This window comes from Dermochelys coriacea, chromosome 7 (genome assembly GCF_009764565.3).
Source record: "Dermochelys coriacea isolate rDerCor1 chromosome 7, rDerCor1.pri.v4, whole genome shotgun sequence".
In the NCBI taxonomy this organism is placed as follows: domain Eukaryota; kingdom Metazoa; phylum Chordata; order Testudines; family Dermochelyidae; genus Dermochelys; species Dermochelys coriacea.
In genome coordinates, this window is record NC_050074.1 from 103517521 (window position 1) to 103544277 (window position 26757).

Below are 26757 nucleotides of genomic sequence, written 5' to 3' on the forward strand. Positions count from 1 at the left end.
AGACAACAACTATCATTTGGAGCTTCCCAGTGTTTCCATAGTGAACTCCTTTCTACACTTAGCTTTAAAAAAAAAAAATCACATCGGGTGAAACTTGTTGTCAGTTGTTAAACTGAAGATTGGGACAGAGTTGATTACCACACCAACAGAATTGTCAGCTGTCCTGTTAAGATAGCTTCCCAACCTCTTTACTTTGAATTGAGTGGTGGCCTAGGTCTGGCCCCTTATTTGTAAGATTAATGACAGCACCCGATAACTTCATATGACACAGGAGTGGATTTCTCTCCTCTAATGGAAAACACAGACATGCAAGTGAGAAATGTGAGATTGCTAGGGATAGTTGTTGTCAAGTTCAAGTGATGCAGAAGTTAAGGGCTTTGTTTTTGTTCAATGTTTTTTGGGTTTTTTTTCCTATTGCTTGTCCCCAGTTATTTCTGTATACAATTTTGAACTGCCACATAAAACACTGTCAAAAAGGTTAAGCTTGTTTCCATGCTATGCCTTCTGGCACAAACCCATAACTGTAAGGAAATTAACAGTTAAGTACTGCAAGGTAAGAGACCTCCAGGCACACAAGTCACCATTCAAAACACCTCAGTCAGCTACAGCTTTCTCCACAGCAAACTCACAGTATTAACTACCACCACCACATTTGTGTCCTTCCACTCACAAAACACCAACTTTCTTTGTATTAATATTTTCACAACATGTTCACTTGTGAAATATGTGCAGTAGAGAGAGGAGGGAGCCACACATATGGGGCAATACACTATGAGCATCCCACATCTGAGCAAGAAATGGTCTGACTACATTTGCCTACCTGGAATAGGAAAGACTAATTATTTCACCAACTTGAGAGCAAAGTTTTGCAATGTTTTGCTAAAGCATCATATGGATGAAGAGCACAGGAACAGCCTCAGGGACTCCCAACACCTGTGCAAATGGCAGCAGGCAGAGGGTGAAGAGTGCAAGTGGAGTCCCAGAGACACCCCTGCAGTCTCCTTTACAATTGCAAAACACTGTAACATCAGGGCGTTCAAGTCTTTCTTTGAACAAAGGATGTTCCGAATGGGTTCTGGGAGACTCCCATCTCTATGTGGGGCAGTGGGGAAGAGGAACCATTGGAGAAACAAGGGTTTTTTTGGTTTGTTTTTAAGGGAACTAACACTATTAGGAAGAGGGATCACTGGGGATTATTTAAACAGAATTGGGGGAAAACAGGCAGTGAGTTCAGGATCATTTTGGGGATGGGCTGAGGCCAATGGAAAGTGTTAGTGAGCATGAAGGGTTATATAGTTACACAGAGTGTATCTGAAATTAAAATTTAAAAAAATGCTTACAGTAAGCCGATCAAATTTTGCACATAGCTAGCTTATGTCACTACATGATGGTTCAACTATTACCCTCATTTTTTCCACATAGCAAGATTGTCTGCTCTTCAGGCAAAGCCTGTTTGTACAGCACTTAGCATGAGCCCAAATTCTATCTGGGTCTTTTGGGCACTCCCATAATATAAATAATAATTGTAAAGAAATACTCAACCCTAACTTTGGCTTCGCCTGACTTCTGAGTGCTTAGTCTTATCTTACTGCTTTAGGTCTTTTTAAAAATGGAGTATATGTACATATCAAATCATGTTATTTATTAGTAATGGACTAAGTGGACTAAGACTTAAGTGACAGCAGACTTAAGAGTATGAATACCTCCTAAATACTAAAGAAATGTTCATCTTCATTCGTAATTACTTAAAGTGCTTTCTAAGTGAGGACTAGAGGTCACCAAAACAGTATGCAGAAAAAACAATGAACTCTTGGGTATACTCCAACAAGGACATAAGAAAGGCAACAAGTTTGAAAAAGGTATTCTGGAAATACATGGATCTGATGGTGAAAAACAGGAGCAAGAGTGTAAAAGAAAGATCTGTTAAAATACTCACTGGAGAAGAGGCTGTGTAAAGTCCTATAGGCATAATTTATTTTTCTTGATAAAATTTATGAGATTGGTTGTGTACATGTTACATATTACCACCTACTCTGACATTGAGACAAACAGACAAGCATGCATACTGCTAATTTGGGAATCCTTCAAAAATTTAAGACAGTAATCTCTACAAGCACAGTCTGTCAATTCTTATGAAGATTGTGCTATTAGTCATTTTTATTTGCTGGCAGCATAGCGGGGAGCTCTCTGTTCTTCTGTAATACACTTGTTTCACCATTTCAGCAGCTGCTGGAAGAGAGCAAAAGCCCTTCAGGACAGTCTCAGGGAATGTGGTGGTCCAGGAAGAGCAATTGGTCTGGCACAAAAATTGGATATGAGGAGCCAAGCAAAGTGAAATTAAGCAATAAGGCATAACAGGGTCTATGTCACAGCAGGATATCACCACACCTCGGGTGCATTATGGAGCATGAGCGCCTTTAAGTTGCCAGAGGTAGGACAGCATCGTATGGATGACACACGCCCTGAAGTGCCTTAATGAAATATACACACTTTGCTTCATCTCCAATACATATACAGTTAAAAAATGTGCTTTCACACTGTTACAGTTTGGGCCTGTCTCTATTTTACACACTGCTATGAAGCTTAAAACTTTCACTTAAGAAGAAATGGTAGACCAGACACCCAACATTTTGTGTTTTAATAAAACTGAAATAAAATACAGCAAACTCAGCTGATGGATTTTCACTGAAACTCACGGCTAATCAGATCACAGGAAGAGAGACCTGAGCTTCAGGATCCCCTGCAGATGACCTGGTATTCTGTTGTGTAACATCCAAAGCACACATTAGGGCTGCACAACTAGTTCTGAAACTAGGAAACAAAGGGAGCTCTAAGAATTAGAGAACATAAAGTTGGAAAGTGAATCTTCCACTACAGAATCCATTTTTATCTCAATGTCATATGCTAAGGGTTCCTATCACCTATAATAATATTAATTATAGTGTGAATCAAAGAGGGACAAAAATAAAGAAAATTATTTCAATCTTTCTATTCTATCTAGAATATCTGGGCTTCTTTTTCAATTAGAACATGTGTCAACCAAAAAAAATTGCATAAAGATGAACTAACAACAAATGTGTTGGTTTGTCTTGTGCTGCTTCCTCCGGTTCAACTAGTCACATATTATTTTAATATCAATATTTTGGTACTAGAAAAAATAACGTATCCAAAAAAATAAATTAATTTAATTTCATTTTTCAGTAACCAATCTGATGTCACTTAATTAGCTTTATCCATATAACGTAATAGCACATGGAGCGCTTACTGGGGATACTCAAATAACATTTCAGATTTGTCCTATAGCTTTAAGAGACATTTCTGAATTTTCTTTCTAAAAATAGTTACGTTTTCAACTGAATACAGGGGTGCTGAAACAATTTTTATAGTGGGGGTACTTATGATGTTTCTTATTACTACTTCAAGCTGGGGGGGTGCAGCAGCACCCCCAGCACCCTTAGTTCTAGCACCACTATATATATATATATATATATATGGAAGTTTGAAAAAAAAACCGTCAGAAATATACAAAATGCTGTATTTAGTTTTATTCTAGTTAGGATCCTGTTAAAAGAATCAGTGAACACAAGACTCTTTGGATGATGACTCAAAAAGTCATCTTGGAGAAGAACTCAGAGTAAAAATAACAGACTTGTATAATAATGTGATCTAATCTTACTTTTGCTGACTATATCTGTGCTGAATGAAGTTGGTATGTATTTTTAAGTTGACTGTGCATAACCAATATGTCACATTTTTCTCTTAAAAATAATTTCTGAACTACAAAAAAAATGTTAAGAATGGAGGGCAAATATTTCCTTGAAGATTCTTCTTGCTCTTCAATTTACAAACTGTGAGCTGGATCTTAATTTCCTCATTATTATTTTGGTAGAATAAGCATTACAGAGCAAGTAAAATGTATTGAAGAAGGCGAACAGCAGTGCAAACTGTTAGCACTGCAGCTCTCCCAACAGTGAAGTCACAAGAACTACCATGTGAATTAAGAAAGGGGGTGGGAGGTTTCATGGAAAGTTCACTGGACTAAACCATGCTATAATCTTATAAATCTCTTTACAATTGTCATGCTTCATACAATGCATTTAGTATTAAAAATGTCTTGAAGAGATTAGATCTTCCATCGCTCATGGAGGAAGATAACCAGCTAATGAACGAACAAGGATATTTCTAGCTTCAACTCTGAGATTGTCCTTGTTAGTTAATGCTTTGCAAGAAGGCAAAACTACCAGTCGGTGTGGATTAGAAATACAATCTGATTTTTTTTTATTTATTTCATGTTATTTACTTGCTTTCAAAAATTTTGGAAACTTTTATAAAGGATAGCAAGTTGGATTCTTGTTATGCCTTTACTCATAGGTGCTGGAATTAAGGGTGCTGCCATACACCCTGGTTTGAAGTGGTTTCCATTATATACTGGGTTCAATGGCTCTCAGGACCCCCACAATACAAATTGTTCTAGCAACCGTCTTTACTACCAGAAAAGAAGAAAGACGCTTCTCAATGTCGAATATTCTTTTTAAATTCTGATTTCAAAATAATATCCAATTTATCAAATACAAGTAATCCCATAGCATACAATAGGTTGAAATAGCTAAAAACAATGCATGCACATTCAGAAAGCATTAATTACTAATCAATGGTGAAGCTATGCATATTAGTCTAATGATAATGCTCTACACTGATATTTTTGAGGCACACATTAAATTTCTGAGACCTTCCTACCTACATCAGATGGGAGTCAGTGGGCCCAGCCTCTTTCTCTGTGTGTCCCCAAGCCCCACCCCAAAGCTTTCCAAAATACACGGTGGCACCAGTACTGTATAATAATTAAGTTTGACAACTGCAGTCTTACAAAATTAGTTATCACCTTTATGTTTACCCACGGGAAGCAATGAATCAGGAAACAAAGTAAGATGGTCAAGATTAATCAGTAAAGCAATAATACTCTTTTCTTTAAAAAAAATCTCATCAGTACTGGCAAGCTCAACTTCATTGATTCAAAAGATCACTGTAGAACTTCTGTAGCAAATCAGAGATCTAGGAAATAGATAAGATGGAAAACAGATCCATTACACCTAATGGTCTGCTAGGGTGCCAAGAAAAACACTTATCCCTAAATACTCTCATACAATGTCATGATCAATATGATACCAATGTCAAGCACAAAACAGTTCTAATACAGAATGGTTCAGATAAAATAACCCACTGTAAGATCTACTGTTTCTCCCTTACTACAGAAATACATCCCGCTGAAAAGAGCATTCTGTCAAAGTATTGTCCTGTGAGGTACAGATACAGAGTAAGAAAAATAATTGTATTTTAAAACATAACTGGAATGTTCAATTTAATTTAAGTTCTAGTTAATTTGACAGGTGCTATATCAAGCAAAAACATCCTGCATGGCCTTTATTGAAAAGGTCAAAGCACTATACAACTAGCTTCAAAGGACAACAGAACTCCCTTCCATTTACCGAAATGTAGCCCTGTGATACTTAATGTAGCTTATCAATATCCACTCATGCTTTGTATAATAAGAGAAGATTAAGGTTCTAATCTCAGTCATTTTTGAAAAGTGGCTCCCAAATCACTTACACCCTTCTGAAAATTATATCCTGATCTGTAAATAATTACAGTTTCCCCTTTTGAGTATATGGGAAAAAATAATATTCAGGAAAAATATGGAATGGCTAACATTGGTATGTCCTATCTCATTCTCAACTCGGAAGGATCCCATACCTTTCAGTATGCAGACTCTTAACAGGACAGTCTTACCAAAGGAATAAAAGTAGTATGGTGTAAGACATATAACAAGACAGCAATACTGATGTCACTTTGCTTTAGCCAAAGCTCCTCTACTGTCCAGACTCAAAACATTATTGCATATAATAATTGTCTATATATCACAATATCTTGTTTAGAAATGTCAAAGTGTTACTACTTCACATCAACAAGTAGACTATATGTTGTAAATGAACTTTACCCCAATTATCTATTTAAGCTTTCATGTTGTCTTTACACCCAGCTATCTCCTTGAATAGTGCATTACCAAAAGTTCTTTGGTAAAGTGGCTCCTAATTTTGAAGTCTCTCCTTTTTATAACATAAATAAATAAATAAATAAATAAATAGGAAATTATTTGTTGATTCTGAATTTCTGGCAGTTTCCTTTCCAAAAATGTCTACACAACCTGCATGAATTTCCACTATTCTGACAAAATACTGATCCATCAATAACCAGTTCATGACTCAGACAGTCTTTCCTGATTCTTCCTATATCATTACAGGATATGATAGCTGAGATCTAGTAATCTACCTGAAACAGACAAAGCAGATCTCCCAAAAGATGAGAGTTAGAAATGAACTTTACACTGAAAACCAATATATATATTCAGACTCTATATTAGAATTTGCAACTATTTTATAATTTCAGAAGGCTGTTTTCATTCATTCATAGAAAACCAGATGTGTTCAAAACATTGCAGATCAAATATTTACCAATAAAGCAAATGTTTAATATTTTAAAAGTCATTTTCATTTGGCTTTGGTTATCAACAGGCATAATTCACTAAAGTAATTTAAGTTAATACAGCACTATAAGCTTTAAGGTTAAGATAAGCTTGTTTTGTTCAGAATGAGACATTTGTTGCAAAGTTTCCACAATGATGACAGATACACACACAGTAGACATTGCTTTCAAATTACACTACAGTTTGACATATGCTGATATGACAACCATGTAGTAACACACCCCCTTTATTTCACTGACTGTTATAAACAACCAGAATAAAGCAGTATGTACAAACTATGCCTGCTACTAAAAAATACCAGAGAACAAAATTAATTTCTGAAATGGGTGCATTTGCTGATGGTACTACTGTACATTACTGTTTAACTGTATTTTTCAAGGGCATTTCTTTCCCTAATTTGATTTCTTTTCTATTAGGAAGAGGGGAAGAGGATAGGAACAACATAGGATAAAAAGCAGACTGCACAGGAGACCTTGATAATGATCTTGGAGGTAAGTAATGCTTTCATTTTCGAGAATGTTTATAGATTTTTGGTTTTGTGTGTAAAATACAGAGGACATCGGATTACATTTCTTATACAGATGAAGTACCATTTAACAACAAAATGAAGTATCAGTATGGGCAACTAAACCTTCATGACTATTGGTGTGGACCAAATTCTTAGTAGAGATTAATTTATCACAAGATCTGCCATCACAACTGGTGCTGCCAACAGAAAATTCAAGGATTAAGTAAGTGTTGAGATTGAACTATCCTTTCATCTACAGAAATGGTCCCTCCCAGTCAGGGTTGTGACTTGTGTGTAGAATCATGTGGGGAAACTGGCACTAGAAATGACTATACAGTGCCTGTTTTATGGAAAATGGACTTCCATTTTTAGGGCTATCAACTGTGTACTTATCACAAACACTGTAGATTAGATCACTAGCCTCTGACTTCTGGAGTGAAAAATCCAAGTTCAAATCTGTCCCAGATCACAAGTGACTTTGGTAATCAAGGAACAAAAGGAAGTTTAATAGGCAGCACTTGTTTAAAACAAACAAAAGGACACACTTCTTAACATAACACAGTCTACCCGGAACTCATTGCCAGGGGATGTTGTGAAGCCAAAACTAAAACTGGGTTCAAAAAAGAATTAGGCAAGTTCATGGAGGACAGGTTCATCAGCGACTATTAGCCAAGAATGGTCAGTGATGCAACCCCATGCTCTAGGTGCCCCTAGTCTCTGACTGTCAGAAGCAAGAATAGACGACAGGGGATGGATCACTAGACAATTGCCCTATTCTGTTCACTCCCTCTGAAGCACCAGGCATTGGTGACTGTCATAAGACAGGATAGCGGGTGAGAAGGACCATTGGTCTGTCTCAGTATAGCCATTTATGTTCTTATCTCTTACTCCCCATTTCTGAACATCACAGGAAAGCCACCCAACAATTTGGCCTTATTCAATATAACTGGCAGTCTATCTCAGGGAGTCTCGTGTCTGAAACCTAGAATTCACTGATAGTGTACTGGAAGGAAGCTAGTATTACAATTGCTTTATAATTAACACTATGCCACACTTGGGCTCAGACTAGTAATATTAGATCCTCCCTTGCATAACTACTAAATTCTGTCAAAACATCCACATACATAAACCTTAAAATAAACATAACTTAAAAGCAGCTAGAGTATCTTAAATGTCATAATTCCAAATGAACTGATAACGATGGCAGAATTCCAAGAAAAGTTCTCTTTAAAGTTATTTTGCTTCATCTTTATTTCCTAAACAATTTAAAAAAGAACATATTTAGTAACAAATGTTCAGTGCCAAGTGCAAAATTATCTGTCATATAAAGCAAGTGTCTTACACAGAAACTTCCTCAGCTGACTAATGTAAATTTAGCTAGATACAATTCTAACTCAGTACAAGATCAAGAAATAGTTTTAAACTGGAAGATATCTAATAAAAGTACTAATAAGACATACGCTAAAGAAAAAAATGGTAAGGCCCTGATCCTGCACGGACTTATGCATTTGCTTAATACACACTGAGTGGCACTGCTGATGTCAGTGGGACTTCTAAGAGTGCTCAAAAATAAATCTTTGAAGGACTGTAGCCTAAATGGTTTAAAAAACCTGCAGTCTTCTGCTATCTGCAACCATTCCATCTCAGAGCATGATTGCATCAGACTCACATGCAGGAATAATTGCCTCTGGTAACTGATTGGATGAGACTCCTTCAAGGAAAACAAAAGGTACTATTGTAATATTCTTCTTAGTAAACAACCAACTTTGCTCTAAGCATGGTGTAGGTAAGCATCATGCTGTTGGGTGTTCTACTTTTTGGCTAAAAGAAAGTCTGGACAACTTGGTCATTAGAAATCCCACACAGAAGTAAAACATTTACGTTGGTGTCCTTACCAGATTCCAAATGGGTAGCATTTCATTCCAAATAGAGTGTCACTACTGGTAAACTTTGCAGATGACACACAGGTTGGGGAAGTGGTAAACAACGAAGAGGACAGATCACCAATACAGATACTAATACAGTGCGATCTGGATCACGTGGTAAGTGGGGCTCAAGCAAACAATATGCATTTTAACCTGTACCTCTAGAAACAAAGAATGTGGGCCATACTTACAGGACTGGGACCTATCCTGGAGAGCAGGGATTCTTAAATGGACTTGTGGTAATGGTGAGTAATCAGCTTAACATGAGCTCCCAGTGCAATGCTGTAGCCAAAAGAGCGAAAATGATCCTTGGATGCATCAATAGGGGGATGTCAAGTAGGAGGAAAGAGGTTATATATTCCATATTTGGCACTGGAGTGACTACTATTGGAATACTGTGTCCCAATCTGGTGTCCACAATTCAAGAAAGATGAAGAGGCTTCAGAGAAGAGCCACACGAATGATAAAGTTTGTAAAACATGTCTTATACTGAATAGACTCCAGGAGCTCAATCTATTTAGCTAAACCAAGAGAAATTTGAGGGGCTATTTGATCACAGTCTATATAAGTACCTATATGGGGAACAATATTTTGATAATGGGCTCTTCAATCAAGCAGACAAAAGTGTAACAAGACCCAGTGTCTGGAATTTAACTAAACTTTATTAGCTAAACTAAACTAGAAGTAACTAAAAACTTTATTCTTGTGATTGTTGACAAATTTGACACTTGGCATCTAGCAAGCAGTATCCTGATTTTAAATCTGGGTAGGAGTCCTCCTACTGGAATAATGACTGGAGTACCACTCTGTCAAAGCTTGCATCTGACCTAAAGGCCTGCCCCAATGCATAGGTGAGTACTGAATGTGTGGGGCTGAACTCCACCTTGCTGCCCTACAAATCTCAGTCAACGGGATATTGTTCAAAGAGTCTGTAGAGATTGCCTGAGTTTGAGTTGAATGGGATCTAATGTGCAGATGAATCTTCTTCACAAGAATACTGCCAGTATGTATGCAGTCCAAAACCCACTTGGATAGTTTTTGTTAGGATATTGGCTGTCTTCTTATCCATCCTGCAAACACCATGAATAGTCTCAGAGAGGTTCTAACCATTCTGGTTCTATCCAGGTTAAAGGACAAATGTCCTACCCATTTCTGGGGTGTGAAGCTTTACCTCAACTGGTGAAGAATGAGGTTTAGAAAAGACAACCATGGGATGAATAGATTATTATTGCTACCCAAAATAATCATAGGCAGGAACTTAGGGTGAAGTCTCAGGGTGACCTTGTCCTTGTGGAAGATAACAGAGAGGGGATCTACCATGAGGACCTGAATTTCCCCATTTGTCCTGGCCGATGATATGCCCACTCGGAAGGCTGTCTTTTTAGAAAGTTGCTGGATTAATCCGGTAGTCATGGGCTTGAACTGAGACCCTATTAATCCAGCCAGCACTATGATGAGATCCCAAGCAGGAAAGTGTTCCTAGTTGGTGGAAAGGCATGAGTCAGTCCTTTAAGGAATCTCATCATGGTCCTGGCAGCTATGTGACAAGTCCTGTGCTGTCTGGAGTGCCATTCTAGAAGTGACCTACCCTTTGGACATGGTGGATCTTAACTCCTTCTGATATTCGTTGGAGAGCTTGTCCATTAAAGAAGAGAGTTGATTCCAAAGCAGAAAATGGTACTTTGCGAAGACTGCCTGATAATTAGTTTTCCCAGCCTGAAGACTCACTAACATGTACTCTTTATGTCTGAAAAGGTCCAGTTTTTTAAGATCCTTTTCTGTGGGAATAGACCTAATTGTTGTTCAGACCTTTCTTGTGGATCTTGGATGATAAGAGACCTCAAGGTGGGGAGCTGCAACGAGTACTCAAATCCTTTCCCCAGTGCCTTATATCTCCTATCTGCATACATGGAAGTTGGCAGGGATTGTTGCAGAAGCATGCCATACAGCTTTAGCTGTTTCTACCAGTACCTCATTGATTGGTAGGACCATTCTACCTGATTGAGAGAGCCGGAGAACACCCAGCACACTGTGCAGCTTTTCTTGTCTGATGCCAAGTGAAAAGTCTAGAGTGTCCATTAACGGCCTCATCCAGTCCTGAGACTTTCAACTCATCTGAAAGGGGTGTGGATGGAGGGTTGGTCATTTCATCTGGGGACAAGGTGGAAAGGGGCAGTGGCTATTGGTGTTCAGGAAGAAATCATGCCCACTGACTCTTTGTTCCTCCTCTACTACAGACTGTTGAGGGGTTGATGTCAGGGCCAATTGCAGCAGCTATTTGTGGGAAGACAATCTTAATTTACAATAGAGCTGAGGAGATGCAGTACCCGATGGTGTCATCAGAGATTGGGAACATGATGGCTGGACTGCAGTACTGACTTTGGGGGCTTCCTGGCTATCAGTACCGTGTGCTGAGGCAAAGTGATTACCACTGGTTTTGGAACTGGTTTCATGATCAATGGGTCAGCAACATGGAAGGCAAGGTATGCACTCTGGCAAGACACTATTGGTCTGAGTAATCTGCTAGGGTGTACTAAGAGGCTTAGGAGATCTTTTGCAGCTGCATAGGTCTCCAGGGTGGTTGGTACCAAAATAGACTTTTGCTCCATTATGATCAAGGGTGATGGCTCCAGTGTCTGTTCTAAGGAAGCAGCCAGCCGCAACTGTCCCAGCTCAGGAACCAGAGTCAACAGCTCTGTCCTGATCAAGCCACTAGGGAGCGATATTGAGGAGTAGCAGTTGAAGGGTACTCTCTACCTTCAGTACTGGAGTAGTTAGCCTCTGCAGCCAAAGAGTCCCCCACCAAGGACTTCAACAATGTGAAGCCATTCCTTTCTTTGGTTTTGAAGGCTGAGAGGGCTCTAAGCATCTTTAAGGAGAACTCTGACAAAGAGGAACTCCTTTTGCTGCTTTCTGGTGAGGACGGGGAGCACTCCTGGATTAAGAGGAACTCCCTCTAACTGATCAAGGATGATGGGCAAAGGCATTCGTCTCTTACCTTCTTGGTTCATGAAGCCTTGGCGAAAGACAAATGCCACTAACAAGCAAAAATCACTAGCTGCATGTTCACAGAGTAACAACTGACAGCACACTCCGAACAATGACAGTACAAAGGAACAGAAGGAATCCCATGTGCCTGGGCATCAAGAGAAAATAATTAATACTAAGGGATGGATATGCACTTATTTCTTCTTTTTTTCTTTAACTATTTAGGAAGTTTTAACAAGTTTATTAAATCTTGCCATGTAAATATCAGGAACAAAACAATCATTACAACAGTTCTCTTTTGTTTAAAGAGACATTATACAGGAATATAGCCATCAGATCTTTCCATTTAACAGTGTTACCATATTATAGAGTGAGCATCATTACAACACCTATGACATTTCTAGTGATTTTATTAAATTGAGTGAAACCTCTATATCCACATATTTAACAAACCATGTATCATCTATCAAATGTTAAAATTCAAAAAAATTAGATGGGGTGCTTTTTTTTTTCTTCTGAGTAAGGAATAAAAGGTAACCAAATATCAAGTATCTACCTGTTCTCTTTCTGTTTTGCTGGGTACATAATTAGCGTGTTAATTTTTCTACAACCACAATCTCCCATATTTTTGAACCATTCTTCAATGGCTGGGCTATTTTCTTTTCCATTGAGAGGCTACCAATAGCCGAGAAGCTACTAGCAGATAAGAGATTAATTCTTGAGTTCCGCATGTAGTTTTGTATACAGAATTATACAAGTAAAATGATTTTGAAGTAGGTATATTACTAAATTTGTAGATACAAATTTTCACAAGTTCTCCTTAATGTTACCCAAATATTTGCAAGGGTTCTTCTTCATCTATGCAATATTCATCTGTACACAAGAGTATTCCAATGTGCAAACTGCGTAATTGTGTCTCTAACTGTAAGATTTTCTGGGCACAATTAAAAGGTGAACTTTGAAAGGTTGCCCCATACTGCCAGATCACAACGGTATTAAAAGTACTGAAATAAATTAATGAACTAGTACACACTTTTTAATTATTTTTTTTGATAGTGGTGTGGCACTGTGTACTCAGATTCAATATCTACTGAAGACAGGAAGCTATTTCTGCCTGACAGATCTGCTATATGTTACTGGATGTTTTAGTGACTCTTTTCCAATAGTAGCTTGAAAACAAACAAACTAGACGGGAAGATATTTTCAAAATGTAGTTTTATATTTTTGGAAGCCCCACCCTACTTTAGAAGTTAAAGAGCTTAATCCATTTCAGAAACATACACAAAGATACATTTAATTAAAATGCTCATATTACCATTACATTTAGGTAAAGAAGTTAAACTTAGAGATGAACAAGTCTCTCTCTGGATAACTGTCAACACAAACAAGCTTGTGAATACAACATTCTTTTAGCCTGTACCTTCTTCAAATACTGTCTCTAAAAGTATGGGAATGATAGCACAGAAGACCCTAACATTGTGACAGTATAGCTGGCTTTTCTGCTTTTTCAGGAAGTAATGTCCAGTATAGAAAAATACATGTAAGCCGCACATTGTAGGTACCAGAAGATCAGGCAAGAATCAAAATACATCAGCTTCCTGCAGGCCTCTGCAGACTCCTGTCTCCAGAGTTATTCTGGTTTAGACACTGTCTTCATTTCACCTCTATACTAAGTTGTTGCAGACCTTTATTCAGTTGTACTGTATTAAAGTTACTTGCCATAGTCTGAGACTAAAAACACCATGCTTGAAAATACTGCTAAATTTGCTGAACTATATGTTAAAAAAAAAAAGTAATTTTTTTGCTACTATAATTTCAAATTAGTAACACACAGACAAAAAACCCCAAACAAACCAAAACTACAAACAAACATTCACAAGGCATTTGGCCCTGCCACTTAGGAAATTTGGGTTCAATTCCAGGACAAGTATTTCATTCTCAGCAGTGGCAGAATCCTGGGAAAATATTGTCAAGTTTGGGGAAAGAAGCATATCAGTCTCTTAACAGTAACTGCTGCATGACTAGTAAGTGGGGCCAATAGGCTGTAAATAGAACCCTTTCCAGTACTGTCTCAATTCTTCTTAAAATGATAGTGCACAGAAAAAAGTAGAGGGGGAGAAGAGATATTTTCAGGATTTCAGCAAGGGCTGTGGAATAACATATGCTGTAAAGGCTCCCATGGTGATCTCTGCATATTATAAATCTGCAGTAAAATCCTCAAAGTAGCTGGAGTTTATGAACAGGGGGCCACATTTCAGACCTGAACAAAAAATCCAGTAGGTTTAGTCTACATTATCAACTAATTTGAAAAAGTTCTTTACTCAGAACACAGTGTTTTTTGAGTTACAGCAGGACAAACATGTTTGACCATAGCCACTAAACATAAATTCAAGGATGGCTGAATTCATTTTAATCCAATTTATTACTCATAATAAAATACATTCTTGAGGGGAGTTCTCATATGCCAAGTTTCAAGTTTCAGTGGATTTTTATGGCAAAAGTAACCCCTATTTTATGGGTTAATAGGGTAAAACTGACAATGTTTAAGCCATGATAGCTAACAGTAAGCACAAAATATTTCTCCAAGCTACATGGAAACAAGATGTTTTTTTAAAAACTTGCATCAAAGTGAACAAAAATGTGTGGGAGATATTTACTAAAATGGCAAATGTAAAATATTCCACTGAATCCTGTTAAATAATAATTAAATAACGAAAAACAGAGAAGCAGTGACAAAGCAAAAAAAACATGATTTGAAAGATTCGCAACCTGTCACTTCATTATCAAGCTGATGGGGACAGGTTTTAAATCCCTGCTCTTTCAATTAGGATGTATGAAAATGCATTATCTATATGTTAACAACATCAAAACACTCTCACAGCAGATGCTCAACCCTGCACAGTAGCCATTTATTTCTGAAATATGTGATGTACAAACACATGTATCCTGACTGAAGTAGTATTGGAAATTCAATTAACTAATAATAATATTAAAAATGTTGGTTGAATTTTCCTCCTCCACAATCTGTTCTAAAATTGTTGGTGTACATTTTTTTTAAATGACACCCTCCCTTGATTTGTGATGGACCTGAAGAGCAATGCTTTACTGCTTCTGTTTCAATAACAGGTCTACTGCAATCTCTAGAGCCAATTTTTCAAATAATTATTTGCATCACAGAAAAAAAAATCTCTGCTGCATTGTGTGTGAGACTGTTTCTAAGCAACACTGTTGTTTCAGATCAAACATGAAATAGTCATCTCAGTAAAGGTTCAGCGCTTTTTCTCTGTACTTACTTATTCTGCATCATGTTCATTATAACCCAGTCGAAGGGATAGACATTCTTCCCAATGAGATTCTTGAACATGATGAATGTTTCCATCAGAAAGTCCTAAAATAAGAGGGAAAACACTTGAAAAAGGCCACTCTTTCAGATCAAATGTGATACCATATGGCTGATGAAAACTCACTTGATTAATGACTAAATTCAAAAAGGTATCTCTTGCTTTGTTGAATGAAAAAAATATAAACTACTGTTAAAGTAAACTGTATATTAATTCTATGATAATTATATGATTTATCCCTTTCAGAAGATAGCTGTAACAAGTATAGGTTTTTTTTCTTTTTTTAAACTAAATAGTTCTATATTGTAATCAACCAATTCATTATATAATTCCATGAAAAAGAACAAATGACAAAATTAATCAAATTGAAATACTTTGTTGAAGGTGGTTCCAGCTCTCATTGATAAATATGTGGTTAAGGATAAGCATGAAGTCTTACAAAATGGACTTCATAGTACATTACAACATATCACACCAGTCAAAGAAGAATAGATGTATAGAATTGAGATCTGTCAATCCTGTTTTGAATATAAATGTTGAAACCAACTATCTGTATATGTAAAAAGAGGGAGGAAGATCGTGTTAAAAATATTTCTTATGTTAACCAAAAAAGGGTCCAATTGTACAAAAGTATTCACTGGTGAGAAGGTGCATTCTCCAGTGTATACTTGTTTGAAAAGCTATGCTCTGCTTTGAATTAGAATTAATTCAGGGAAGTCCTATGGCTGTGTCATATGAGAGATCAGAGTAGACAATAATTTTAGGCTCCCCCTAAAAAGAGACACGAATTTGGTTCTGCAAGAGAGAAACTGATTCTGCACAATATATGCTTGGTGGCATTGGCCAGTTGTTCTTTGTGTAGACATGAAGAAAAAAAAATTCTCTGGAGAAAGAAACTTGTGCAATTTACATGTGCGTGAAGCACCTAGCACAATTTGCGGTGCTGTAAAAATAATAATGCATATTAACATGTAACACTTTTCAGAGCATCAAAACCACAGAAAATATGCAGACAGCCAGAAACAGCTTATGCAACAGCTCCTCGTCCCACAGAATGTACCACCTAGTCCCACTGAACTTTTTATTCTTGATACGATTGTCTCTGTGCTGGAGCTTACATGGAACCTTGTTCAACACCATCTCTTCAAAATGTTTCTCCAGATTTCTCCAACACAGAAAAATGTCTGTCTTTTCATGCAAGACAGTGTTCTCCCATTTGCCTGTCCATTCAAAGTCTTAATGGAACTTCATCCTTGTTTGAGTTAATCTTTCTTGCTCATTGTCCTTTTAAACATTTTAACACTGGTATGAGTCCTGGTATTGAACATACCCTGGGAATGTGTTATCGCTTTCCCTAGAATACTAGAAGAGGTGCATGTATCCAGGATATACAGCTCTCCCTGGTCAATATTAGGAATACTGCCATTGACCGGCCAGGGAATTTCTCACCTCCAAGAACCAAGGAGTTTCTTAGCATGCTCAGTAGCTGTGCAGCGTGGTGGGAGTGAGAGAAAGGATGACTGGTTTAGAATGTCTCGTGCAACATTCTGCAGCAACCAAAGGAGGAAATATTTCACATATTTTTATCTGATGAATCATAATTAGGTGCAATGTCTATACAGCCAAAGAGGCCCACAAAACATCAGATGGCACAGAATATGAATTTTAAAGAAACACCACTAGGTGAGTAAAACTGCTAATGGTAAAATTACTCTCCATAACACATCAGTAAAAGAAGACATTCTGACATTAAAATAATTGACTTTCCAGACTATCAGAGTTTTCAACTGCTAATCATTAATATGAGATGCTACTGCTGCACAAGGCAAAATTCATTTCGGGCAAATACTTCACTAGCTCAGTAAATGTGTCCTCAGTTTAGTGATCAAACTGCATACTTCACAGCTAGTTTTTCAGATATAAGTTACAAATTTTTAATGATCATATTGCATATTTTGTTGACTGGATTCATGCAGTATTTCTTTCATTAAACTACATTTTTACTACATGAAATGGTTGATTTTCTTGTTGATCCTGCTTCATAGCTTAATAACTGAGATTTCAGTGGGAGTTGTACTTATGTGAATGAGGGGAAATTTGGGCCCATAGAGTTTATCTTTTTGAATATTTTACGAATGCAGATGCATACTTTCCTGATTTCTTATAGCATATTTCATTTTGTATTTTATTAGTTCTGCTAGATGCTTCAGCTGTGGAGTTTTTGCACACTTTGCTGATCAAGCTGCATGTGGTGGCAGATGAATTTTTCATGCATTTTGTTGATCGACTTGCATACTTTACTGACCATGAAGGTGATGTAATGTTTGATTTGTGCTAATTTGCTGATTCAGCCACATATTTAATCTATTGACATTTACACTTTAATAATCCCATTTTCGCAAAGGTACTTTAATCATCAGCATGTAAAGTTTATTGAATAGAATTTATACCCTCTGAAGTTTACTTATTCATTATGTATTTATATCAGTGCTCTCTTGGCAGTTTAGATTTTATCCTTCCTCTATGAAAAGTAATTGATTTTGTGCCAGCATGGCTTGCATTATGAGCAAAAATCTGGATTTTATATTTAATCATCAGCTCATGCTATGCTTCCTCGGCTTTTAAGGTAAGAGACTTTTAGTGGTAGTTTGAACCAATACAAACTGCTCTAACTGTAAAGCAAGGATACAGAATCAAATTGTAGGAGCAAACCATGCAACTCTTTCTTCATTATAGCCCAGCTTCCAACTTCTGCCCACCTGAGAAACCTATTTGATATGTCACTGGGTACAAGAAAGGTCTCAAGCCCTCTTGGCTGCTGCACCAGTGAGCTTCACACTGGTGACAGTGAAGGGGCATCTCTGAGACGATGAGTCCCATTTGCAATCTTTCTGTTTTTTTAACGAAGGGAAAGGGAGAGGATTATGGACAGTGTGTAGACAGACAAACAGGACTTACAAACAGATCAGTGTGAGGAAAGGGAATGGAGAGCAATTTAGTTCTGTGTCCTTTAAACATGTTTAGCTGGGATTGGTGTGAAAAAAAAGAAGGCGGCAATTTTCCTTTTTTCAGCTGACTATCCAGCAAGCCCAATATACAAAGACCTCTAGAATGGTGGATTATAGGATTTCAGAGTGAGGGTTTCTGAACACAGAGAGAATAAAGGAGATAGGAGAGGGAAGAGAAGCCTGACATTGTCTGCCTGCTGAGTGATGGCCTCTTTCACTGCCTCACCTGACTGTTCATAACAGGCAAACTATGTATTTTCATGAACACCAGAAAGAACAGAACCCTCTGCCTTGTAGTTCAGTGCAGAACAGAGAAGAGAATGCCCCTTTCCATCCTTCAGGCCTCCAAACATCACACACCACATTTCACAAGCTCTACTGTACACATAGTTGTGACTTTCCAGGAGTTCTCCAATACATCCCAAGGCTGAGTAAGATCATTTGAAGCTCTCTACAGAGCGCATAAGAAGCATGGGAATTCCATAGAAGGAGGATTTTAGGGGACAAGCAACTCCCTTCTAAAGCATCCCCTATGATAAGTGAATCCCCACCTACCAGTGACATGTATTAGCAGCCAGGCCTTCCCAGGGCAGCACTATATAAAGCAGATGGCAGGTGGTCTCCACACCAGCCCATTTATGGGGATGGGGGCACTTGAAGAAGGCAGATATGCTAGGGTTTTAATAAGGGGGGATGTTTTCATATTGCCCTGCAAGTTTGTTTATTTTTTTCAAAAGAGAGTAAAATCTTCAAACTACTGTGGCTTTTCTGAAGTAGCAAGCAAAGTAGTGGTCAAAGAAAGACAAAGAGCAATTGCTTTAAACTGTAAAGCAGCCACAAAAGTAATCTCTCACACTCCCAGTAGTGCCAGTTCAAAATCTGACTTCAGATGAAATACTTAAATCACTTAGTACAGTGGTTCTCAACTAGGGGTCTGAGGGAGTCTGTGACCCCTTTCAGGGGGTCCGTGGGGCCCCGCATCTGAAACCCGGTGCCCTGAGCCCTGGCACGCTCTGTGGGGCTGAAGCCGGGAGCCCTGACACTCCCCTCTGGTGCTGAAGCTGGCAGCCTGCCCCAAAGCATCCAGGGGCTGATGCTTGCAGCCCCAGAGCCCCATCTCCCTGCCATGGGCAGAATCCCTGAGCCCATGGGCAGAGATGAGGGGGCACAAGGGTGTTGGCCACCAAACTGCAGTGCCTTACCCAGAGTGGGGCAGCTCCACCTCCTCCCCCTCTCCTCCACCCTCCTCAGGCCCAGCCCTCTGGCCAGGTTGTAGGTGGGAAGCCAGAGCCAGGCAGTGCGGGGCAGCTACTCCTCTGGCTACTGGTGCCATGGAGCGGGCAGCTGTGGCATTCCCCCCGTCTGCTGCTGGTGCCCGGGGTTGTGGCTGCTCCTCAGCTTCCAGCCTTCTTTGACTGCTCACACAGCCGGTAAGAGCCGCCTGAGTGGGGAAGCCCGGCTCTGGGGCCAGCACAGCCTTTGGGGAGCAGCCACCACAGGGGAAGCCCTTCTGTCACATAGCACCTAACTATCCTTCTACCTGCACCCTGAGCTATCCCCCACACCCTAGCTACCTCCTGCCTGCACCCTGACCTACGCCCCTGCCTGTACACAGCCCCTAGGTACCCCCTGCCTGCACCCTGACCTACACCCCTGCCTGCACCCTGACCTACCCCTCGCCTGTACACAGCCCCTAGCTACCCCCTGCCTGCACTCTGATCTACCCTCCTGCCTGTGCACAGCCCCTAGGTACCCCATCTGCACCCTGAGTGGTTTTCAAACTTTTTTAGCCGAGTCCCCCCCCTTTGAGTTATATTTTTTGGTTGCAGCCTCCCAAAACCCAGACAGGTTGGGTGGTCTGCTCAGGTGAGTCTCGGGGTGGAGGTGGTGCTCCCTCCCTGGGTTCCGCCAGTCCTTGCCCCTCCCCCTCACATAGAAATCCAATTAAGCCGATACCCAAAGGTCCCCCGCCAGCCCAGAGACCCAAGTCCCCCTCCCACTCCAGCTGGGTCCTGGGGTTTTTATACCTGTTGATGTGGGGGCTCAGCAAGAAAAAGGTGGAGAACCCCTGACTTAGTAGACAATTAAACTTCCTGGAATGGAAGTATAAATCTTACATTGTGTTCTCCAGACAGAATCTATATGAATCTTCACAAAATTTAATAGCCCCCCAAAATGGTGGGAAGCAGTAAGCAGCACCAGAAGTGCCTCCCAACCCCTTCAACCAGGGTCCCCAAACAGAGACAGAAACAGGGGGAAGTGGAGGAGCACAGGACACAAATAAGGAGAGATAGTTTGAGCTCAGTGTCTGAAGTTGAGGAGTTTCAAGGAGGGAGTGAATGACCACGTCAAAGGCAGCATATATGATAGGTCAAGAACCATGAGCACAAAGAATTGCAGTTGCAACCTGACCAAGGAGAGGACTTCAATGAGTGGAGGTTGTGAGCAGTGGATTTGGTGGAAAATGTAATTGATTACATTTATTTGTACAACAGCAAGCCGGATTCAGCTTCTCTCTTCACTTATTTAAGAGACAACTGAAACAAGCACCCCAAACCAGTAGATTCAATGTTTATAAAAAAGGTGGTGATTTTTTTAAATTAAAATTCTAAACATAATGTAGACTGTTACTTTCATTTGAATCACATTTATTCTGAATGCTAGATTAGAGTAGAGAACTCTACAAAGTATGTAAATACTAAAATATGTACATTGATGAGAAGTTACAGACTTTGTTGATGACTTTCAAGCCACTCTTCTATAGTTAGTCTATTAAGAGAGGCCCTGATTCATTAAGACTTTTTCAGGAATGAAACAGCTGATTGTCAGTAGAGTAACCTAAAGGAATGTTAGGTAGCATTACTGGCTTATTCGGATAAGTATCTCTGCTCAGATTTCCTAGCGGTTAGAGAGGCGGTCAAAGCCAGATGTAGGGTCGGGCCCAGGTTGAGGGCAGTGCTGAAACTGGGGACCGAGGACAGGCCATGGGTCAGAACAAAGATCAGAGTCAGAAGCCAAGACAAATCAGTATCATAGTTGGAATCCAGATGCAGGCCAACGGTCAAAGTAAGGTGGTCAGAGTCACTAGACAAGCCAAATCAGTATCATTGTCAGAGTAGAGATGTAGGCCAAGGGGTGAAACCGGGTTGGAATCAGTCCAAGTGTCTGGAGGTCAGGAGCCAGATATAGGGCTGTAGCAAGGTCAGATTAGAGCACGGACAAGGCTGGAGCACCCTGGAACAAGACTCGGGCAAGGCTGGGGCAGGAACAAGAACCAGATCGGGGCAGGCTGTAAGCCTAGAGAGTCTGCAAGTCAGCAGGAGGGTTCCTGTGTTGTTGCACAGACTAACCTGCAGCGCTGGCAGGGTCAGTGAAATACCTGTTCCTTTCCTTTCTTGTGCGGTCCTGCCCCTCATACTCCTACTTATCTTGCTTTCTTTCACCCTCTAGTACCTTTCCATGCTCTTCCTCCCCTTTCGTCTTCTAACTTTAGCTTCCCTCTCTTTTTGCTCCCTTCCCACATCCAATGCTCCTTCCTCTCTCCTTGCTTCTTCCATCTGTCTGCTTTTAGCTGGGCTGTAACTGGGTTTCAGAGGAAAAGCTGCTGCTGGCCATACCACATTCAGGTCTTTGGCTGTTACAGGGGTATAAAGAACAAATAGCTAAGTGCATACCACCCTACATACAGCTGACCAGAGCAGGACTGACAACAGCAGTAGCTTCTCTTTTGAAGCCTTGCCATAAGCTACCAAAAGGAAGGCAGTGGGGGAGGAGGGCAAAGGTGAAGAAACTGGATGGATATGGAGTAACAGATTTTAAATATACATACCTCACACACACGTGTATATGTTTGCTTGATACACTTAAACATAATGCACTTCACAATGAAAAATGTATATGACTCTAACAATAGAAAATTAGCCCTTTTAAACTCTCTCCAAGGCATCCAGAATTTTACAGAAATTATATAGCCTCTAGCTGTATCATAGCAAGTGAACACCTTACAATGGAACTATTATCTTTAAAGCAAAATAGAAGATCAATAATATATTCCAGGCTGTGTATCAGTTAGCCAAAATATGCTCAACTTGACTATGCAAAGGAAATGTATCCTTTGCCCTTGTTTACCTAGCAATGCATGACCTTCTAGAATCATGAGCCAGCATGCTTGGCCTACAGACGGCAGTTTAAATCACTAAGATCTCCTGGGCGAAGTGAAAGGATATTATGAAAATAGCAACTCTCATAGCCAAATACTAACACAGAACCTTTTGCTAGCTTGAAAAAATGAAGATGAGATCCCACCTCATTTAAAGTCTAACCACTGACAGTTAATATTTTCAAAGTTGTATAAAATGAATGCATGTTCCTCTCCTAAAACATCCCCTTCATACAGATTCCCAAACTAAGGTGAATGATCTCTACCATCTTAGGCCTAAAGCAGAGAAGAGACTTGATAGAACCTATTTTACACATCTGTTTAGTAGAAAGCATGAAGAACATTTGAGGTCTAACATAATCTGGAACTAAAATTTCGTTTTCGAATCCTCTTCCATTATCCCAGGCTCTGCCACATGTATACATCTGTTGTATAAACCCTAGGGCAATCTATATCTATAGTGACAGGTTTCAGAGTAGCAGCCGTGTTAGTTTGTATTTGCAAAAAGAAAAGGAGTACTTGTGGCACCTTAGAGACTAACAAATTTATTTGAGCATAAGCTTTCGTGAGCTACAGCTCACTTCATCGGATGCATTCAGTGGAAATATATTTCCATAGATAGTTCTTATCTTTTGAAAATGCTCACATTCTACAGCATCAAGTTAATCTTTGTTCCAGTTACATTCCTGTTTTGGGCTTAGGGCTACTGACCTGTACATACTCTCTACCTATGTTTGGTCACCAGAAAAATCAACTCTATAAACCAGATTTTCAGGAAGCAGGTGAAAGTGCTAGCATCACCCATTGCTAAATACCACCTATTTTGTATTGCCCAGATGATATGAGAAATCAAATACTGAGCACAGTCCAATTTATGACAGGATGACTGGTTGATGCCATATTCAGATAAGCTGTCATGATTCTATGTAGTTTTACTTTGTCATTCAAATGAGATGACCACAAATCTCTAAGAATATTGGGGTATTTGAGATATCTCAAGAGTGGAAAAATTCAGTTACCACAGTATCTATGGTTCTTTGGCAGTGTTATCTCTCCATGTTCACATTTGGAGGTGTGCCCCAGCTCTGAGGAGCTTCCAGTACATTCTAGAGTTATGCCCACTAGGGCTGCACAAAAACCTTTGTGGGAAACTCAAAGTTGACATTATAAAAGAGCCATGCAGCTCAAACCATCTCAGCTCCTTACAGCAAGCAGAGTTCAGTAGCACTCCACTGAAGGACATCCTTTGGGCAGGTCTAAAAATGGACCTTGACTTTCCTAGATCATCTTTTCATAGATTTTCATAAGGGAGCACTATGATCATCTAACTCTGACCTTTTGCATAACACAGGCCATAAAATTTAAATCAACATCAAGCTGGATTGAGGTAGAATATATATTTTTCAAAGATATCCGATTTTAATTTAAAGACTTCAAATGATGGAGCCTCAATCATAGCCTGAGGTAAGCTGTTCTAATGATAAATCACTCTCACTTAAAAAGTTGTACATTATTTCTTGTCTGAATTTGTCTAGCTTTAACTTCCAGCTACAAGACTTCATTATGCCTCTGTGTTAGATTAAAGAGCCGTGTACTATCAGAAATTATCTCTGTATGTAGAAATGTATGAACTGTGATTAAGTCACTTCTTCATCTTTTGTGACCCCAACGGCCCTGGCAGAAAGGCTGCCAAAACCTTGGGTTAAAGAGTCTCAGGGCAGGATTCTATAAGCCTTCCTCAGAAGGGTACATGCTCAGAGGAACATCTATATGCTCCAGTAGTTGCACTGACAGTCCTATACTAACCAAAGAGGAAGGAAAAGAACTAGGAGTTCTACGAATTTGGAACATGGGAAAGGCAAAAGAGCACTCAACACTGATGATGCCATGGTAGGCAATTCTTTACATTAAATCAAAGCCTTGATTTCAATATTCATTATTGTATGATGTATTTTAAAATGACACTGTTTTAAAAGAATAAATGGTATCTCAGAGTTAGATGTCAAGAGGTACTCAAGAGTCCGTTCTGAACATAACCAATACAAATACCATTTTAACACAGCAACTTAACTTTTCCCTCTTACCAACAAGCAACAAGAATGTTTTCCTTTGAACAGAAAACTACACAATTTAAATAATAAAATACTACTAGCTATGTCAAAAAGGAAAAGTACTGATTTATTATTACACACTGAGTTACATACTGTAATTTCATGCTAGTACTTTGAACTGATAACTCTATTAGGTACTGTACACATTAAAATACTAATCAGTTTATTCATTGTCATTACCATGCCATTAATTTGCTATTTTTTCTTTTCACCAGAGAATTATGATCCATTACCATTACACATCCAATTGTATAATTTATGTTCTAACATTAATTTAACATATAATTATTTACCATTAACATCTTACATATTTAACATTTGTTATTATATTATCATATATATTACTCCCATGTAGCATAAATTATCATTTACAGATCAACAATTTATCACATCATTTCTTAAGAAGCAACATTTTAGTTCAAGGCAAAAAAAAGAAGCGTGTCAAAACTGATGACAGAAATATTTCTTTTCGCATGTTTGCTGGTTTATAAGAAATTTTGGAAATCTATAAATGTGGGAGAAAAACTGTCTATCTGAAGTAGACTCATAATACAGAGATGAAGCTCTCTTCCAAATAATGATCTAAGATAAAAAAAAATCTAGAACAGAGAATAATTTCTTATATAAAATCCAAGATCATATTCAATAGGAACTATGTATGAGGTAAAGACACAAGGGGGGAAAAGGGGATTGTTAGTGAATAACAGAGCAGTGGTAAAAGCAGACAACTCACTAATTCTTCTAACTAGCAATTGTTAAATCATCAAATTGTAAACTTCAAAACCATAAATGCTCTTTTTTTTCCCCATAAGGTGATCAAACTGGTCAACTAAACTGATTTTCAGACCTGCCGAGGAAGTGAAAAAAATAAAACAACAATGGGCGAATAGTCATATCAAACTTTGACAAACCCTCATTAATGCACTAGAATAATCAAAGGGATGTAATACTTATTCCTCTGATTCAAGTTATCTGCTTTTTGTTGCTCAGAATTACAATTTGGAGATCCTGTTGGATCCTAGATTGCTTTCTGGTATCGTGTTGCAGCAGCAGACTAGAATGTTTTCCCATAATTGTTTAGCTAAGAGGCTGTGATTTTCTATTTTCTTTCAGAGATGGAACTTGGATTATTAATACACTTTATTTGGGACTACATCTGAAGGTCACTCAGAAATTCTAGGTAGCATAGAACAAGTCTGCCCTGATAACTCAACAAAGCTCCTGACAGGAAGTGTTATGTTTTTGGATGTAACTGATGGCGTTGATCTTGATTTAGAAAGCACTTTGTGTTTATAGGTGGATCCTGAGCTAACTGTACCTATGTATCATAGGTAAAATTGGCAAGCCCTTAAGAGCTACCATTGTATAAATTAGATGGGGGTTACTTACCTGTATAGTAACGGGAGTTCACTGAAATGTTTTGTCCCTATGTTACTCCACGTCTGGGATGTGCACAAGCCCTTGCACTCTTGATGGGAGATGTGAAATCTGGTCTCCCTCCTGTGAAATCTGGTCTTTTGTGTGCTTTTACCCTTTACTATACAGATTTTAGCAGGAGCGGGGCTGAAACCCTAAGCCCCAGCAGGCGCCTTCTGCAGGGCTGAAGCCCCGAGTCCCAGGCCCTGGCAAGTGCGCCCCAGCTCTTGAACTTCTGAAGATTGTTGTATGCAGCTCGGAGGACCAGTAAGTATGGCCACCCCTGCTATATACCCTCCTATCACAGCATGAGGGTGCCTAGACACTGATGACGAACATCTCCAATCCAGAGGGCACAGGCGAGCACACACCCTGACATGGATCACCCAGAGGGAAAATGCTCAAAGAAGAATCAGACACATGTAACTACAGAGTAGCATGTCGTTATGCTGAGCTATTTCCTTTACTCCTCTTTTTTCATTTTTCAAAAATAAAAATTTAAAACACACTAAAATGACATATTGCAGCAGGGATGAGTGAATTGTTGTATCAAGGAAAGCACTAATATTGTTCCTACAATAAAACTTCAGGCAAGAATATTAAATTACACAATGTTGAGGTTGCCAGAAATCAAGAAACCTGTTCTTCTCTTTTTTGTATCTAACTCACTACAGTGAATAAAGAGACAAGGTGGGCAAGGTAATATCTTTTATTGGACCCAGCTTCTGTTGGTGAGAGAGAGAAACTTGCCAGCCATATA

General features: G+C 39.0%; 1 protein-coding gene across 1 annotated transcript in view; it reads right to left on the reverse strand.

Moving 5' to 3' along the window:
* DOCK1 (dedicator of cytokinesis 1) overlaps positions 1-26757 on the reverse strand; it is a 578721-nt gene that overhangs the window by 238115 nt on the left and 313849 nt on the right. Inside the window, 1 exon segment of the mRNA XM_038408546.2 lies at positions 15256-15350. Coding sequence (XP_038264474.1) covers positions 15256-15350 — 95 coding nt within the window.